The 18,258-nt window shown below is 54.4% G+C and overlaps 1 protein-coding gene across 4 annotated transcripts in view; it reads right to left on the bottom strand.

Annotated features, from left to right (window-relative positions):
- LOC134565399 (zinc finger protein 239-like) overlaps positions 1–11,207 on the bottom strand; it is a 56,813-nt gene extending 45,606 nt beyond the window's left edge. Inside the window, exons 1-2 of one of the 4 annotated variants that reach the window (XM_063424972.1) lie at positions 11,093–11,207; positions 58–5,390 (exon numbers count right to left, since the gene is read on the bottom strand). In XM_063424972.1, coding sequence (XP_063281042.1) covers positions 4,475–5,380 — 906 coding nt within the window. In that variant the 5' untranslated portion in view covers positions 5,381–5,390; positions 11,093–11,207 and the 3' untranslated portion in view covers positions 58–4,474. Of the gene's footprint in view, positions 1–57; positions 5,391–5,724; positions 6,633–8,464; positions 8,981–11,092 lie in introns of those variants that run through there. The other 3 variants (XM_063424971.1, XR_010083894.1, XR_010083895.1) reach the window with 3 other exon arrangements.
- Positions 11,208–18,258: the final 7,051 nt, after the last annotated feature.

The following is an 18,258-nucleotide window of genomic DNA, read 5'->3' as shown; positions in this document are numbered from 1 at the left end:
CAAAGAGAGAGGGGATATGTCAGAGTACAAATCCCCCTGGGCCAAATCCACACAGGCCCAGGAGTGCCCAGAAATGTGAGGGCTGACTTAGAGCCTTCAGAGAAACTAAAATACATAAAGCCACACAGACATGAGGAAGAAATGCAAGCTTAGTGTTAAATAAATAGAGGATTTTTAAATGCCTTAGTAAATAAGAGACTGAATCAGTTAGCAAGAAAAAGACCTGAAGACTAGTTTAATGGTCAAGTAACATTGCCTTTTGCAAAGTTAGTTAAATTCTAGTCATAACAACAACACTTGCTAAACATTCCTAGATAGAACAGATAGAGCTCCATGCGTAGAATTTGTGTAAGAAATTACAAATATGGTTGCACATCAACCGTAGCTTAGGACACGCCCAACAAGGCATTACTGGACTTGTGTTTCTATCTGACTGCCAAAAATAGAATAAAATGCACTGCTTTGAGAATGCTAGCAGGCTCAGGGAGGACCCATCACAAATGCCACTGTTGTTGTTGCTTCTGCGGCTACCACTGATAAGATGCTACCGCCTCTGCTGGGGACGTGGGGACTTTGCTGGCTCAAACAGTGACACCCTCCGCCTCCATGAAGCTGATTTAGCCATGCAGCCGAGAAATTTGCTTTTACAACTCCTCATAGCCACAGTCTTCAGTGGAGATGCCACAAAAACTTGACCCGTGAGGGCCCCGGTGGGCGCGTGGTGCCAAAGAGCCACCGAGGACATCCCGAGGCTGCTGCGGACACAGCAAGGTCCCGTCATTGGGGCAGTGACGCCACCGGGGACATCGCTGGGGTCACTTGGCCCCTCCTCCCTCCCCGCTCAGTGTTTGAGACAAATTTGGGGAAATTTCTGGGAATTTTAATTGAAACTGCCCCAAATCCTGATGGGAATTCCTGGTGTCACTGGGGACACTTGGGGACACTAATGGACACTCAGGGACGCCCAGGAATACTCAGGGACACTCTGGGGACACTCAGGAACCCTTGAAGACACTTTGGGACTTGCAGAAACATGGGGGCAGGGGGTGAATGAGCCTCCGAGGTGCCTTGCAGAAGAGGCAGCAGATCTGGGTTATAAATGACAATAGAAATCACAATAGAAATGACAATAAAATATTGGCTTTTGCATTCATGTATTATCTTTTGCACATTGTTATTGATCACAACGACTTTGATATGGTGCAATTAATAATTCCTTTTAGCTGCTTTTTGGTATAACATAATCTGTTTATGTGTGCACTGTAGAGAAATGGCAGTGTATTAAATCAATATTATATCATAGGCCTTAGCGAAAATTCTAAATAGAGACTGCATAATGGTAAAATGCTTTTATGTTACAACTGTTCTAACTAACTTTTATATTACAGCTAATTCAGAGAATGGTGTTGTATTAATCTGAAAGACAGGTGTATGCCAGGGAAATCCGGAACCTCCCTTGGAATGGAGAATTCAAACCCAGTCCCTCCAAATCATTATAAATTTGCAAATTAAGGGGCTCTCAGGCAAAGATCTAGAGATAAGAATAACATTTCTTTACTGGTGTGTATAAACAGGCAAACAAACAACCCCAAGCCCAGCATTAATAACAACCAGAAGCAGAAGCCAGGAACACTTCCCTGAGCGCGGCCCTTTCCCCTTTGGTGCAGTTCCGGGCACGGCCGGCAGGGGCGCTGGTGGCTCCCGGTGGGCGGGGCAGGGGCGATGATCCCCCCGCGGCTGCAGGGGGCGCTGTGGGGCGGGCTCGGGGAGCAGGCGGGGATGGCGGCTTTGTCCGAGAGGGGAAGGGATGGAAGGGATGGATCAGGAACTGCGGAGCTGTGGGGGAAGGGATGGAAGGGATGGATCAGGAACTGCGGAGCGGTGGGGGAAGGGATGGAAGGGATGGATCAGGAACTCTGAACTGTGGGTTAAGGGATGGGTCAGAAAGGGACAGATTGGCGGAGGGGGCAGAACAGGCTGCTGGATGAATCAGGAATGGGGACCCCTGTGTGTCCCCACCATGTCACCCCACAACGGGGACTCCTTGGGAGGCACTTGAACCCAGACATGGCACTCAGCAAACCCCAAAAGGCACTGGGACCCCTCTAAACTGCCAGGGAAATTTGAGAAGGAGGCTCATGGGGTGTGCCCAGGCTGCACCAAGAGCCCAGCACTGCTCCAGCCCAAACTGGCCTGGCTCCATCCCGGGGGTTAGAAAGGTGGAGTGGGACCCTTCCAATGGAATACAGGGGTCCAAACTCCCCTTTTACTTAATTAAGGCACCTCCTGGCCACCTTTTCCTGGGAGGAATCCCTGAGTCTGGGGATTTTTTGGGGTGCAGTTTTGGAGAGGGACAGCTATGTCTGGCTTTCCCCTCCCTTTTGGGGCTTCTCAGCTGCCCCCAACACCCTGGGGCTGCTGGGATTTCCCTCCTGGGGACAAGGACATTCATTCCCTTCCAGGACCCCAATGCCCAGAGGGGGGTCCAGGTCAGGGGGTCCTTGAGCAGCTGCCCCACAACCTCCACCAGGGTCTCCCAGTGCAGCCGGAGCCGCTGGGCCTGGGGTCCCCAAAGCCCTCAGCAAGGCCCAAGTCCCTGCCAGGAACCCTCAACTCCCTCAAACCCAGCATCCCCCACAGCCCCTGCAAGTTTCCCCCATGGCACCGGCCAGGGCCATGTCCCCGCATGTCACTGGTCATGTCCCACCATGCCCTCACCCAGGGCTGTCTCCCCACCACATTTCCATCGCTGTCATTGTCCCCCATGTCTCCATCTGTGCCTATGTCCCCTCATGTCCTCATGAATGGCCACGTCCCATCCATGTCTATGTGCCCCCATGTCCTCATCCATGTCTTAGTTCAGTGTCTTTATTTTGACCCCAACTTCACGTGTTTTCAAAGATGAAGAGAAAATGAAAAGCAAATCAAGGTCAAGAGAAAAGGATTTCTGTGTCTGTGCCAGCTGAGGGTCCACGTGATTTGGGGGTTAGATTTTGTTGTGAGGGGGGTTTTTGCTTTGTGGTTTTTGGCCAGCTTTCTATTTTATTTGTGTGTTAGATCCTCCCCCACTCCCCATAATGGTGCCTGTCTCTCATTTGTATCAGTTTGCTCTATTTTTAGATTCTGTACCCCAGTTGTTATTCATACTGTTATGTGTCAATCCCTTTACTTGTCAGCTGGCCACTCCCTAGAGGTTACCCTATTGGTCTTCAAGCATTTATCTCCTCCCTAATCTTCTCCCTTCACAATTGTCAATCCCCAGCACTCCTACCCCTCTTTCTAGAGCTTTCCCTGCCAGTCTTCTCTAACTCAATGTATCATGTGTTATCCTGTATTGTTCCCCTCCCTTTATTACCCTTATTGGTTTAAGTTTGTACTCCTCGCCTTCTGTTCCTCCCCTAGACAGTCTTTACTGGCTGACCTTCTGTACCCGCCCCCAGATATAAGTTACTAGCCAGCCTTTGGATCTTTGGTCTCTCTTCTTGGAGGTCTTTTGTGGTTTGTGTTCTTGGATCCCTAAATAAACGCCTGCTTTAGTTGCCCTCCGCAATAACCCGTCCTGTTGTCTTTGCCATCTCTGCACCCAAACAGCAACAGCTGAGAACATCAGAGCTCCCAGGGGGAAGTGTTGCACCCCTGGTGCCACGTGCCCTGGGATCCCCCAGAATCGTGCACCTCGATAAGATTTGTTTCTTTTTTACTCATAGAAATTTTTTTCGTAAGTTGCTAGGAAATTAACTGCTGGGTACTTATGGGTACTTAGGCAAAAAACAAAAGTTGCCACAGGAGAGGACTGTAGCACCTGGCTACACTTCTTTTGTCTCTGGGAGTTTTCCCTCAGAGGAAAAAGACACCACGAGTTTTGGGGGTAGGTAAAGGACAGGGCTGGGGGCAGCTGCTCTCTCTCACTCTCTGCATCAGAAGGAGGAGAATCAATTTGGTGCTTACTGCAGGGAGAATTCTCTGTCCCTACTGGAATCCAGACCCAGGAAATCAATCACCATCTGCTCCTGTGTCCAGGAATCCTGAGCTCGTCTTCTGCCCCTGCTGGCGCCAGTCTGTGGCTTTCCCCCTCCACTGCTTCCTGTGTACTGCTCTCGGTGTTCCGCTACGCTGCAGCCCCGCACCCCCTGCCCTGCCCAGATGTTCCAGATACCACTGCAAAATTTCTGATACATCTCATCCACAAACCTGTCCTTTCTGCTCGTTCCTGCTGTTCCAGCTTGGTGCCCCTCAGAGTCCTGCAGAGGCACTGGGATATTCCTGCCCCTGCATTCATCCAGGGGGAAACAGGAAAATGTAGAGTCCCCACAGCCAGGTGTCTTCCCAACAGGGATCACCAGGACCACGGATCACCAGGGCTCTGCCCAACGGGGGTCACTGAGGATGGTCCAACGCTGATCCTCCCATGGGGGATGGAGCTGGAGCAGCACACAGAGCTCTTCCCGCTCTCGGGGCACTCACAGGGCTTCCCTTAGTGGTGCCTCCTTTGGTGTTTGGTCAAGTGAGAGCTGTGTGAGAAGCCATTCCCACAGTGAGGACACTTGTAGGGCCTCTCCCCGGTGTGGATGCACAGGTGGGCAGTGAGGTGTGAGTTGCGCTTGAAGCCCTTCCCACAGTCGGGGCAGGGGAAGGGCCTCTCCTCCCTGTGAATCCGCTGATGTTTGAGGAGAGTGGAGCTGCTCTGAAACCTCTTCCCACACTCAGGACACTCATAGGGCCTCTCCCCGGTGTGGATGCGCCGGTGGACAGTGAGGGTGGAGTTTTGCTTGAAGCCCTTTCTGCAGTCGGGGCAGCGGAAGGGCCTCTCCTCTGTGTGAATCCGCTCATGTACGAGATCAGAGCTGGTCTGAAACCTCTTCCCACAATGGGGACACTCGTAAGGCTTCTCCCCGGTGTGGATGCGCTGGTGTTTTCTCAGGTCGGAGCTCTGTCCAAAGCTCTTTCCACATTCCAAGCAGGTGTAGGGCCCTTCCCCAGTGTGGATCACCTGGTGGATGAGCAGGTCAGAGCTCCGCCTGAAGCTCTTCCAACACTTCCCACACTTGTAGGGCCGTTCCCCAGTGTGGATCCTCTGGTGCTGGGTCAGACTGGACCTGTAGCTGAAGCTCATCCCACACTCCCCACACTCGTAGGGCCGTTCCCCACTGTGGATCACCTGGTGCTGGATCAGGTGGGACCTGTACCTGAATCCCTTCCCACATTCCAAGCACTTGTGGGGCTTCTCCCCTCCATCAGGCTTCTCCACCAGCTCTGAGCTCCGCCTGCATCTCCGGCCGCCCTCCTGGCACAGGGGGGGTCTTTCCTCCTCGCAGCTCCCTGCGCTGGGTTTGCAGCCCCTCCTCGGGTGGGATCTCCAGGGCTTTTCCTCCTCCTCCATCCGGACACTCCTTGAGAATGAAAAATACCGGTTTGGGGAAAAAACAAGAGGAGAGCGACTTAGGCTGGTGGTTCCTCCTTGCCCAAGTTCATTTCAAGAAGTCATTGGGCACCTTGTGTCGGTAAGGACCTCCAAAACACCAAGATTCAGCCCAAAAATCCTCCAAAATTCAAGACAAAAATAAAAAACTCTGGAAACATTAAGAATCAGCCAACTGCCACCCCTCCCCAAAATATAAAGACTCAGCCCCTTGCAGAAAACAAAAGCATCAAACTTTGGCCCAATAAAGCTCAGAAAGACCAAGATCCACTCCCATGAAAATCATAGATCTCTTCCCCAGTCACCTGCTGCATATGGGGGCCAACACTCCTGGGGCTGGGGGCAGGCTGCAGATCCAGGGAGGGGTGGAAACTTGTGGTGCCTCCTCTTCCTGCTCCTCCTTCTCCTCTTCCTCACACTCCTCTTCCTCCTACTATTCTTCCTTCTCCTGCACAATCCCACCTTCACTTTCCATGTGCGTCCTTTAACCATTTTGGTTTTTAGCCCTCCTTCTCCTTCCCTTCGCCTCCTGCCCCCCGGCCCAGCACCCACTCCGCCTCCCTCTTCCCCCCAAACCCACAGCATCCCCCCGCAGGGGCAGCCATGGAGCTGGGGCAGCTCGGGCTGGGGCAGCGCTGGGCTCTCGGCCGCTCCCGCCCGCACTCGCTCCCCACTGCAGCCGCTCCCGCCACCACAGCGCGGGGGGGCCCGGCCTTGGCGCTCCCCCCTCCCACCTCCCCAAATTCCCCTCAAGGGGGGCGCTGGGGCCCGGGGGGGGGCACAGGTGGGGTCTGGGTGGGGAACGCTGGGAGCTGCGGGTCTGTCTGGCAAATGCTGAGTTATGCGGAGGTGCAGCAAGGGGGACACCCTGCTCCAGGGGGGATGTCCCGCAAACGGCGGACCCCCAGGAAAGGAAGAAGAGGAAAGTGTCTTTACAAACAGATGCTGTCAATCTGCTTGGGGAGAGGTCCAAGCACTTGTACATGACGAAGGGACAGAAGAATCCATCAGTGCTACAAAATGTTATTAACTGACAACACAGACTGCTGCTCAGCCAAGGTCCTGCTGAATTTATGAACTTCGAGAAGAACAGAGACTGAACAGAGCTGTGAATATCGTTACCTATACACAAGTGGGCTGCATATTAAGGGAGGTATGTAGTAGGTGGATTGGAAAGTCTGTACCTCTAAAGTACGTCAGGCCTATGGGGAAAGAGAGACGGAGATGCAGCCAGGAAAATTAGGATAAAAAGAAGGCTGCGTGGTCCAAGAATTGGAGAGACCCCATGGGAAATGTCCCATGGCGTCTGCCTTATTTTATGAATGAAACATCTTTCAAAGGACTCCTGTCTTCTTTGTACACATAAACCTCTGGTGATGAGGATTTTCCCACACACCTTGGGGCTCATACAGAATTCCTTCCAACCCCAGGGTGGCGGGCAGGGAGTGGAGCTGAAGGTGCATCACCCACTTTGGGGGATTGGCTCCTCTGGGCGGCAGCGGCGGCACCGGGGATTGATTGGGGACCCGAGAGTGTCCAGGAGACAGACGAGGGACACATCAGGGGGCTGGGAAGAGTCCCCACAGAGAGAGCACTGAAAATCTCATCAGTGAGGACACTGGCATCTTCAGGGAGGAAACATGGCAGGGCACCCATGCAGGGTGCAAAAGGGAAAGCCAGCAAGGGCTCCTGGCCAAAGGGATGATGATCCCAAAAGATCTCAGAAGGGTCCCTTGGGAGAAGGCTGAGGCAGTTTGCACATTCTCCCCGAGGTCATAATGGACATGGACACCCAGGGGGGCATTAAGGGAAGTGGAGAAGGGATTTAGACAGCAGGGGATGGATGGTGTTGGTGTGCTGGGAATGGTTAGGCTGAAGGGGAGTGTGCAGGAATATGATTAAGGCAAAAAACAGCAGAAGGAAATTCTGTGGCAAAAAAAAGGATGATGGAAAAGAGGACGAAGAGAAAAATGCTGAGGACTGGAAAGTGTTTCAGCAGGGTCTTATCCCCTAAATTTGCCAGTGTATCCAGACTCTTTGAATCCCCGGTTTCCAGGAGAGGATAAGAAGGAGGTCAGGATTCCAGGGGTTTCTCTGTGCTGGCAGCGGCAGGAGCGGGCGCAGAGGGGCGGCACCGGCAGCACGGGCTGGGGGCCTGTGGGGAGCTGCGGGGCCGGGCCGGGGCTGTGGGGCAGCCGGGGCTCAGCGCCGGGCGCTGCCTGAGCCCAGCACCCCCCGGGCAGGGCCGGCAGTGGCCCCCGGCCCCCAGGAGGCTGCGGGACGCCCCGGCCGCTGCCCGGCCCCGGGGAGCTGCCGGCCCTGCCCGCCGGGGGAGCCGCCTTGGGACACTGCGGCAGGACAGGCACCGCCTCTGGGATACGGGCTGGGCACGGCAGGGGGAGCACAGGGACCAGCAGGAAGGAACAGCTGGGAAATGGCCATTATTCCTAAAAGGACTGATATTTTCTTTGAAGGATTTGGTTTGGATCACTGGAGAAAGGAAGGTTTTGCAGAAAGCTCAGCAGCTGTCACACGATGAGCACCCACAGGCACTCAAGGGGCTGCAGGAGGGGCACAAGAAGCCCCTGCAGCACTTGGGCACAAAGGCACAGCAGGGCAATGCAAGAAGGGAGGAGGAAAAGGCCAAGCTGAAGGCAAAGGCCATGGCACAGTTTCTACAGACCCCAGGGATGAACCCCAGGGCCCAAGGGGGCCCCAGCACCCAGGGGACGGGCTCGGCCACAAGCACCTGGCACAGGCATTGCCCTCCTCGGCAGGGGAGAGCCCACCCAAACAGCCCCTGGCAAGGAAGCAGCTTCCATCTGCAGGCCACAAGGACACTGCAAGCACACACAGCAGCACCCTCAGCACCAGCAAGGCCAGCCCTGCATGCACAGGCATTGGGAGGGCTGGCACAGCTCCCATCACACCAGGGACCCACCACTCTGCAGCCCTGTAGAACATTCAGGGGGCTCTGGATCCACAGGAGGCCTTTCCTCACAGACACAGGGGCCTCTCCAGCCACTCTGGATCTTAGACCTAAGGGGAGAAAATGCCAAAAATGTCTTTGATTATTCAGGGAAAAAGTGGGAAAGATGAGTGGCTGTGTTTTATTCAACCACTATTAGTAGATGTGGACGATAAGTTTAAAATGCATGAGATTTTATCTGCTCCTAATTGTGATTGTAATTTACTGGGAAGGGATTGGATGGCTAAATTGGGAACGCAAATTCATAATGTAAAAGGCGATACAGAGGATTGTTCTGTAGTACTTTTGTGTCAAATGTCTGGCAAGGCCTAGGCTGAAGTGAACCCAGAAGTGTGGGCAGCCCCAGGGAAAGAGGGAAAATGAGATACCCAGCCTCTCTGAATTACTCTCAAGCAACCAGGACAAGTGGGGTGTAAAAGCAATTCCCTATTCCAGGGGAGGGAAGGAAGGGCTCACAGCCTGTTCTTGAGCCCCTGGTAAAGGCAGGGCTTTTGCTGCCAGGGATCTCTCCCTACAGCGCTCCTGTGCTGCCAATCAAGGAACCAGATGAATTCCATAGAATTGTGCAGGACCTAAGAAGAAGAAATGAGATTATTAAACCCAGGCACCCCACAGTCTCAGATCCTTCCACCACCTGGAACCAGGTTCCCTCCTCACACTGCTGCCATTCAGTGCTTGATGGAAAAGATGCTTTCTGGGGATGCCCACTCACACAGGATAGTGAAGAGGATTTGGCCTTGGAGTGGGAACAAGAGGGAGAAGGGAAAATGGGAAAGCCATGGACAGTCCTTCTGCAGGGATGCACGGAAGCACCAGCCTTATTGGGGCAAGCCTTGCAGGAAATATCAAAAGAATTCACCTCACCCCCAGGAACTGGGTTAATGCAGGATGTGGATGACAAGAAGTGGTAAAAGAAGGCTCTGTGAGATGGCTCCATTTTCAGGCTAAAAAACATCTTTGAGTATTCGAAAAAAAAAAGTGTAAATGTAGAAAGGGTGGAGAAAAAGGAGAAATATTTGGGATGTATTTTGACTGAAGGTTTGTGGTGAACTGACCCACAGAGGGTCCAGGGAATCTCAGAAGTAACGTTACCCAGGACTCAAAAGGAGCTGTGACAATTCTGAGGATTAATAGGGAATTCCTAGAGTGAGACACAAATTTTGAAGATTTGAGAAAAGCTAAGGTTATAGTTAACAATATATATGCTGATTTAGCGGAAATGAATAGATAAGCTTTGCTGAAATCCGTTAAAAGTCAGAGGATGGTTAAAAGAAACCGGATTTAAGATAAGGTACTCCAAATCTAGTAACTCACTGCTTGTCAACTTTATGTTTGTGTAATCAAGAAGACCCCAGGAACACAAGACAATTGCAAACTTCCTGTTTCCAGAAACCCATTGAAATAGTACTGGAAAACAGGAAACAAGGATTCATTAATCACATCTGCAGTGAAAATCTGAAAGTTGAGAACAAGGAAGACTTGTTTGACTTCATCCTTTTGGTGACCACTGCTCACAAAAAGGACCACCGACCCATTTCAGGGAACAAACTCCACATACTTAATGGCCTTTTTGTCAATTAGCACACAAAGCGGAGAAGAGGAAATGACAGGGGTCTGAATATGCATTTGTCTTTTGTGTATTCAACATTCTTGTAAATAAAAGGCTTAGTAATTATCTATGATCTTTGCAGTGCACATTAGGGAGCTATCACACGCTGCGCTGTCCTAATAAACATACACTTTCTAACTTTAACTGTTAGGGAGTTTTTGTCCGTCACAGTTGGATATCAATATTAGATCGATATTCATATTTCATGAAATCACATGCACCAAACCTCGCTGTGTGCAGCTCATTCAGCAGCTGAGCAAGGGGATGCAGGTGGCAGCCAGGCCTCCTGAGCCACAAACGCCTACAAAAGGACACGGAATGAGGGCACCGAGAACAATCCCAAAAACAAAGAGCACCCAGGAAGGAAAAACAGAGTCAGTGAGGGAATCTGCTTGGAGATAGGGCCAAGGACTTGGAGATAAGGAAGGAACGGGAGAAACCATCAGTTTCAGAAAATGTTACCAATTGACACGGACTGCTGCTCAGACAAGGTCCTGCGAAATTCCTGAACATCCAGAAGAAGAACAAAGACTGAACAGAGCCATGAATATCGGATGTTAGACAAAAGGGGTGTGCAGATTAACGAGCACATGCAGGAGGAGGATCGGGAAGTCTGAACTTTCCAAGGACCTTCGTCACTGGCCAAAGGGAGAGGGAGATGCAGAAGAGAAAATTCGGATCAAAAGGAGGCTGCGTACTCCAACAATTGCAGAGACCCCATGGAAAATGCCGCAAGGCCTCTGCCTTTGTTCAGCAATAAAGTCACTTTGACAGGACTCCTCCGTCTCCTTCGGCCACACAAACCTCTGGCGACGGGAATTTTCCCGCCCACTCCCGGCCACAGGGCAGCCACCTCCGTCCTACCCACACGAACCGGGACGAGGCAGCGCCGCTCCGGGCCCGGCTCCTGCCCAGGCCCCGGCGGGAAGGAGAGCGCGGGCAGCCGCTCCCGCAGCGCCCTCAGGCCACGGCCAACACGGCGCCCACACGGCACAAGGAAGCCGCCACAGCCCCCTGCCGCCCCCTCCGCCCGCAGCCATGGCCCAGCCCCGCCAGAAGCCAGCGCGGCTCCCACCTGCGCTGGGGCCGCCTCCGAGCTCCGCCGCCGCCTCACCGGGCTCCGGCCGCTGCCGCCGCTCCCGGGCCCGCACACGCGCTCCGCCAATGGCGCCTCTGCTGCCACACGGCCCACCGGGGGGCGGGCCCGGCCCCGGCCTGCTCCCCGCTCTGCCCAATCAGCGCCGCACAACCACGACTGACGCCACAATCAGCCAATCGCACACAGCCAGCCCCGGGCTCTGCACACGGCCCAGCCTCGGCCCGCGCTCTCAGCGCCCCCCGGGCTGTGTGAGGGGAAAGGCGGAGATGGGGAACAGCCCTGGCACGGGCCCGGGCCCGAGGCGGCATCGAGCTGCAAACACCAACAAAGTTCTCCGCTCCTCCCGGCCCGCCTTTCCCAGCGCTGCGTATTCGCTGCCACCGGCTCCGAGCAAAGCCGTCACTTCTCCTAGCCCTAATTAGGAGCATCCGTGCATGGCTTTGATTTCCCCCAAAAAGGGAAAACGCCCAAGCTCCTTCGGGTGAGTGGAGCGGAGGGGAGATTTGTGGCAGAAAACTCCCAAAGTCGTTTTTCCCCAGAGTTGGGAAGAACAAACCAAACCCAAGTGAGGCGGGCCCCCAGCAGCGCCTCTCTGCCGTCCCGGGTGAAGCCCTCGCTGCTGCTCCAGGCTGGATGGGCAGACTGGGAGCGCTGGGAAGGGGCCCCGGCTCGGGGCGCAGCCCCCGGGGCAGCCCCAGGGCCCCCAGGGCAGCTGCAGGGCTCCGCCAGCCGGGATGGAACGGGGCAGGGGGAGCAGCCCTGTCCCTGTCCCTGTCCCCCCTTGCTGTGACCCCGGCGGTGACAGCGGCGGGCGCGGGGGCCGGACCGGCGGGGGTTGAGGGGCCGCACCCGGACCCGCCTGTTCCTCGAGTGTCACCCGGGCGTGTCCCCCCATCCGGAGTGTCCCCAGCGGCCACGGAGCCTCCAGAGGTGCGACAATCCCGGCGTGGTGAGGGGGAGGGGACAGGGGGGACAGGGGGTCGGCAGAAAGGGACAGGGTATCCCAAAGGGGACAGGATGGCCTGGAAGGAAGGGAGGAGGTGACAGAGGGGTGGAGGGGACCGAGGGTGGCTGAGGGGACAGCGGCGGATGACAGGGGGTAACAGCGGGGAAAAGGAGATGACAGAGGGACAGAGGGTACAGCTGAGTCCTCCAGGGAGAGGACAAAGTGGACCCCGGGAGGGCACAGGGGCCACCTCAGGAGGCCAGAAGTGCCACCAGGTCCCTGCCACCTCCCCTGTCCCCTCCCCAGCTGCTGGAGGCGCTGGTGGCCGTGGTGGCCACCCTGAGCGAGCTGGTGGCCACCGTGACCGCGCGCACGCAGGAGCGTGTGGCTGTTTGTGTCCCCAAGGTCCCCACACACAGTCCTGAGGAGATTCACCTGGACCCTCTGGGACATCCTAGACCACTGCGGTGTCACCTACCTGGGACAGGTCCCGGCTGCCCTCGAGGCCACCCCGAGGCCACCTGCGCTCGTGCCCGATGTGACAGCCATGGCCAGAGCCTGGCAGAACACAGGTGACAACTTCGTGGGGAGCTGGCCCTGGCTGGGTGAGGAGCCCATCAAGCTCTGCGATCCCTGTGAGGACGAGGCCACCGCCACTGCCTGGGCCAGGGACCTTAGGGAGAAGACTGCTGGGTCGGGGACAGCTGGGGACAAGCTGGTGGCCCAAACAAGCCTGAAATGACCCCAAATCCTGGATCCCGAATGATCCCAAATCCTGCTGGATTGCAAGAAAGGATCCCAAATGCTCTCAAATCCCAGATCCTGGATCCCAAGAAACCCCAGATCCCAAATGTTGCTGGATCTCCAAAAACAATCCCAAAAACCCAATTCTAAATCAGTGTCCTGACAGGGTGAGTTGGAGCCCTGGGTTGGGTGAATGGTCCCTGTGGGGATCAGTGGGGTCCTGGCAGGGGAAATGAAGCCCTGGCGGATCAATCTGGGCCCTGAAAGTGTCCTTGAGGTCCTGGCAGGGCAAATTCTGCCCTTTGGGGATACATCAGGGTTGTGGTGCAATAAACGTGGTCCTGAATGGGGTGAGTGAGGTCCTGGAAGGATAAATGGACTCCTGAGCAGTTAAGTGGGGTCCTGAGCGGGTAAAATGGGGTCCTGAGTGGTTAAATGGGGTTCTGGAAGGGTAAAATTTGTCCTGGAAGGATAAATGGGATCCTGAGGGGATAAATGGAGTCCTGAAAGGATGAATGGGGTAAATCAGGGTCCTGGCAGGGGAAATGGAGCTTTGGGCTATCCATCCAGGCACCGAGGGGTTAAACTTGGCCCCAAAAGGGTCCCTGAGGTCCCAGCAGGGCAAATTCTGCCCCTTAGGGGAAGATCGCCCCTGGGTCACCCCCAGTGGGCACCCGAGGGCATTTGGAGGGGGTTGGGAGGTTTTGGGGGAGTTTGGGAACCTCCAGGGCCGTGGGTGTGGCCAGGAGGGAAAAGGGATGTGGAAAGTTCTGGAGGCTGTGGTGTTCAGAGGGGTGGGGAGGGGGAAAAGGGGAGGTGGGAGCTCCCAAATTCCCAGGAAGATTCAGGTGGAACCCCCGAAAATCTCACCTGGGACGCCTGGGAAACTCCAAATCCTCACCTGGGAGTCCCTTGGAAGCTTCACCTTGACACCTGGGGTCCCCCAGGCCTCACCTGGGAGACCTCAAAATCTCCTTAGGATCTCCCAAACCCCACCAAAACCTCACCTGAACTCTCAAACTCCACATGGGACCCCCAAAACCCTTCCAGGACCCCCTGAAACCCTCCCAGGGCCCCCCAGAGCTCTGTAAGGATCCCCAAAACTTCATCTGGGACCTGTCACCCCCCCTAAAATCTCATCTGCGACCCCAAAACCCCACCTGGGACCCCAAAACCCCACCTGGGATCCCCCAACCCCCAAATGGGGATGACACTGTCACCACTGGGGCACGGGGACACCCCAGGGTACCTTGGGGACACCCCTGTGTCCTTCCCTTGGGGACACCGGGGGTGCCCTGTTGCATTTTGGGTCACCACGATGTCCCCGATGTCCCCGCAGTGTCCCCAACAGGACCCCAGTGTGTCCCCAGCATCCCCAACAGGACATCAGGGTGGACATGTGTGCCTTACTGGGGACAAGGGGGGGGACATTGGGAACACTCAGGTGGTCATTGGGGACCTAACGGTGGCCCCACGGGCTGGGGGCGGGGCCAGGGTGGCGATGTCACCTCTTCCTGTTTCCTCTTCCTGTTTCCTGTCAGTCGCCCCGCATTCCTGGGTGTCCGCAACTGTCACCGTGTCCTGCTCACCCCCCCGGAGTGTCCCTGGAGTGTCCCCAGGGTGTCCCTAAGGTGTCCCTGCTGTTTCCCCAGTGGCCATGGTGCAGGTGCGACAATCCTGGCATGGGAGGGGGGAAGGGACAGGGTGGACACCAGGGGTGGCAGGAGGGGACAGGAGGTCATGGGAGGCATGGGAGGAATGGGGGAGGTGACAGAGGGGTAGAGGGGACTGAGGGTGGTGGGTGGGGGGGAACAGTGGGAGTGGTAGACGGGACAGCGGGGGGTGGCAGAGAGGTGGCAGCGAGGACGAGGGGGTGACAAAGGGACAGAGGGCACAGCTGAGCCCTCCAGGGATGGGATAAAGGGGACCCTGGGAGGGCACGGGGGCCACCCCAGGAGGCCACAAGTGCCACCTCACCTGTCCCCTCCCCAGGCACTGAAGGAGCTGGTGAGGATGGTGGCCACGCTGGGCGAGCTGGCGGCCATTGTGGCCAGGCTGGACTGGGACATGTCCTCACGGTCCCTGCGTGCAGCATTGAGGAAATTCACCTGGCAGCTCTGGGACACCCTGGACCAGGGTGCTGTCACCTCCCTGAGCCAGCACGATGTCACATCCTTGAGCCAGGCCCTGGCTGCCCTCGGGGCCACCCCAGGGGCCACCTGGGCCAATGTGAGAGCTGCGGCCAGAGCCTGGCGGGACTCGGTGAATGCGCTCGTGAAGAGCCTGGACCAGCTGGCTGGGGAGGTCCTGAAGCTCTTCAGAGCCTTGGAGGACGAGGACCCTGCCAAGATCACTGACCCGATCTGGGACCCTCAGGACAAGACTGCTGGCTGTGGGACAGCTGGGGACAACCTGGTCGCCACAGCCTGGCCGCCGCTGGTGGCCCCGGCATCGGTGGTGGCCACCAAAGCCATGGAAGAGGCTGTGGTGGCCACCAGCCTGGTGAGGGTGGCCACCAAGAGGGGACAGTGGAGGGAGGAGGCCCTGGTGCTGCTGGAGCGCTTGGAGGTTGCACGTCACAAAGCCAGGTGGCTCATGTGGGAGCTGCGGTTACGGCTCTGGAACCTCCAGTTAATCCTGGAGGAGGAACAGAAGGCGTCCCCCGATGTCCTCCAGGACTTTGTGGCCACAGTGGCCAAGGCCAAGTGGCTGTCTGAGGCCAGTGCCCGCCTGGCCACACGTCACCTGCTGGTGACACTTGGGGACATCCAGCACCTCCTCTTGAGTCCCAATGGTGGCTCCGGTGGCCGTGGTGGCCCCCTTAGCCCAAATGGCCCTGGTGGCCTCTTGGTGGCCAAGCGGTGTCGAGAAGCCACCGAGGACACCCTGAGGCCCTGCAAAGAGCAGCGCACAGCACCACCACATGGGGACACCAATGATGGCAGCTCAATCCCAGGAACACCTGAACAACCCGAAGGGACCTGGGGAAAACCCAAGCCAGGAGCAGTTTGCGACATCGCCAGCCAGCTCCCAAGGGACCCTGACTTATTACCCCCAGGGACACGATGTGAACTGGCAACTTCCAAATTGATACGTTTTTTAAATAACTCCTGCCATGAATGCATTCCCATAGGAGTTACTGGTATTTCACACCAAAGACAAGACTTCCTAATTATAGGTAAGGACAGTAATAGAACTCTTGGACTTTCAGTTCTTCCAGCTGTCATTTCATTAAATTGTAACAAAGAGCTGAGGGTTTTAGCTGTTGCTTACAGTGCTCCAATGGTAATTCAACCCAAAACACCAATAGCTATTGCTATTGCATTGCCAATGAATATAAATAAGCGAGCTGTACACCCAGAAATGCCTTTTCAGAGCTCTAACCTTCATGGCCGTTGGATAAAACATATCACCAATGAGCGGCCAGAGCTGACCTGCAGTCTGACACACTATGGTAAAACAGTTCACGTTACAGGCAAGCTGGACACAGGGGCAGACGTCACTGTGATTTCTTACGAATTTTGGCCGAGGGATTGGAATCTGGTGCCACCTGACCATGCTCTCACAGGGATTGGAGGAGGTACACGGAGTATGCAAAGTGAATCCATGATTACTGTTAGAGGTCCCGAGGGAAAGACAGCGACCACCCGTCCCTACGTAGTGAAGAAGCGCATCATACTATGGGGGAGAGACGTGATGTCCCAGTGGAGAGCAAAGATGGAAGTGGATTCTTGATGGAAACTACAGCGACCCCTGCCACTCGTTATTAAGTTGTCATTATTAGGTTATCATTATTAGGTTATAATCATTATCGTGGAAAACCAATCAGCCGATTTGGATAGATCTATGGCCTCTTGAATAGAAAAAATTGAATGCCCTAAAAAATTAGTGAACAAACCACAACAAAAAGGCCACACCAAACCCACAAATAGCCTCTGGAATTCCCCAGTTTTTGTCATTCACAAGAAGACTTCTCTGATTCCTGGAGATTGCTTCACGACTTCAGGAAGATCAGTGAAGTGATAGAGGACATGGGGCATTTACAACCTGGACTTCCTTCTCTTTCAGTGATTCCAAGAGACTGGCCTCTTGCTGTCATCCACTTAAAAGATTGTTTTTTCAGCATTCCACTGCACCCAGAGGATGCTCCTCGATTTGACTTTTTGGTTCCAGCCATCAGTAGAGGAGAACCATTGCAAAGACACCACTGGATGGTTTTGCTGCAGAAGATGAAAAATTGTCCCACAATTTGTCAATATTTCATGGCGAGAGCTTTGTCTCCAGCCCAGTAAACCACCCACAGCTTTTGGAGCCGTTCATCTTTAAAATGACAGACCATGAGTTTGCATGAGTCCATGGCCCAAAGACAGTTGCAGGAAAAGCTGCCAAATGGGAGGAACATCACTGTTTGTAGAATTCCCCAGGCGGCTGCAGATCTGTGACACGGGAGTCACCAGAGAACTGTTTTCTTGTGGCCAGGTCTCCATGGGAGTTCTAAGACAGGCTCCTCTCCCTGAGAACTGATGAAGGATTATTTAAGAGTGGTGAAACTGACTGAAAATCCCAGGTTTTGTCTCTTTACGTTGTCAGTAGGAAAGTGAACAGTTGTAGGGGGGAGGAGAAGTGTTTTGAAGGTTTCATTCTAACTCTTTTTAACTTTTTTTTCTTTCTTGTAGCTTTGTAATAAACCTGTCATTATACCTTTTAAGATTTGACCCTGCTTTGTTTTTCTCCTAATCCTATCTCACAGCAGAAGAGAATAAATGATTCTAGGAGACACTCAAACCACTCCACTAAATTTGGGAAACAAAAATTGGTGAACCTGAAACCACTATACTGTGAAAAGAGATTACCTTGTTTGGGCTTTGGAAATTTCAGAGAACTTGCAAAATGCATGTAAGAGCAAAACGTGCTTAAAGATGTACTTAAAAATTGAAATAGATGGGAAAGCTTTTTGCCAAAAAGTAGCTTTTCTTGGTTTGAAAGATAGGTGTCTGCTACAGAGGGCAGGGCTTCCCTGGAGATGGAGAATTCAACCCCCCTCCCTCTGAATTATTATAATTTTGAAAATTAAGGGGGCTCTCAGGCAAAGATATGGGGATAGGAACAACAGTTCTTTACTGGTGTGTATAACCAGGCAAACAAACAACAACTACAGCATTAACAACACAACAGAACCAGGAACCTCGAGGGGCTTTGCTTCACAGAGCCCGGGGCAGTCTGATCCCGGTGCCCCTGCAAGACTCTGAGAGCACCAGGCTGGAACGGTGGAAAATCCCGGGCTGGTGGATGAGATCAATCAGGAGCTCCATTGGTGGGAGGAAAAAAAAGGGCTTTGAGGGGGAAAAAGGTGATTTGGTGGGAAAAAAAGGGATTTTTTGGGAAAAAGGAATTTAGGAGGGAAAATGGGATTTTGGGGGAAAAAGTAGATTTGGGGGGGAAAAGGATTTGG

This window comes from Prinia subflava, unplaced genomic scaffold (assembly GCF_021018805.1).
Source record: "Prinia subflava isolate CZ2003 ecotype Zambia unplaced genomic scaffold, Cam_Psub_1.2 scaffold_47_NEW, whole genome shotgun sequence".
In the NCBI taxonomy this organism is placed as follows: Eukaryota; Metazoa; Chordata; class Aves; order Passeriformes; family Cisticolidae; genus Prinia; species Prinia subflava.
The sequence above is the reverse complement of the archived record's forward strand: the minus strand, read 5'-3'. Positions and strand labels throughout refer to the sequence as shown.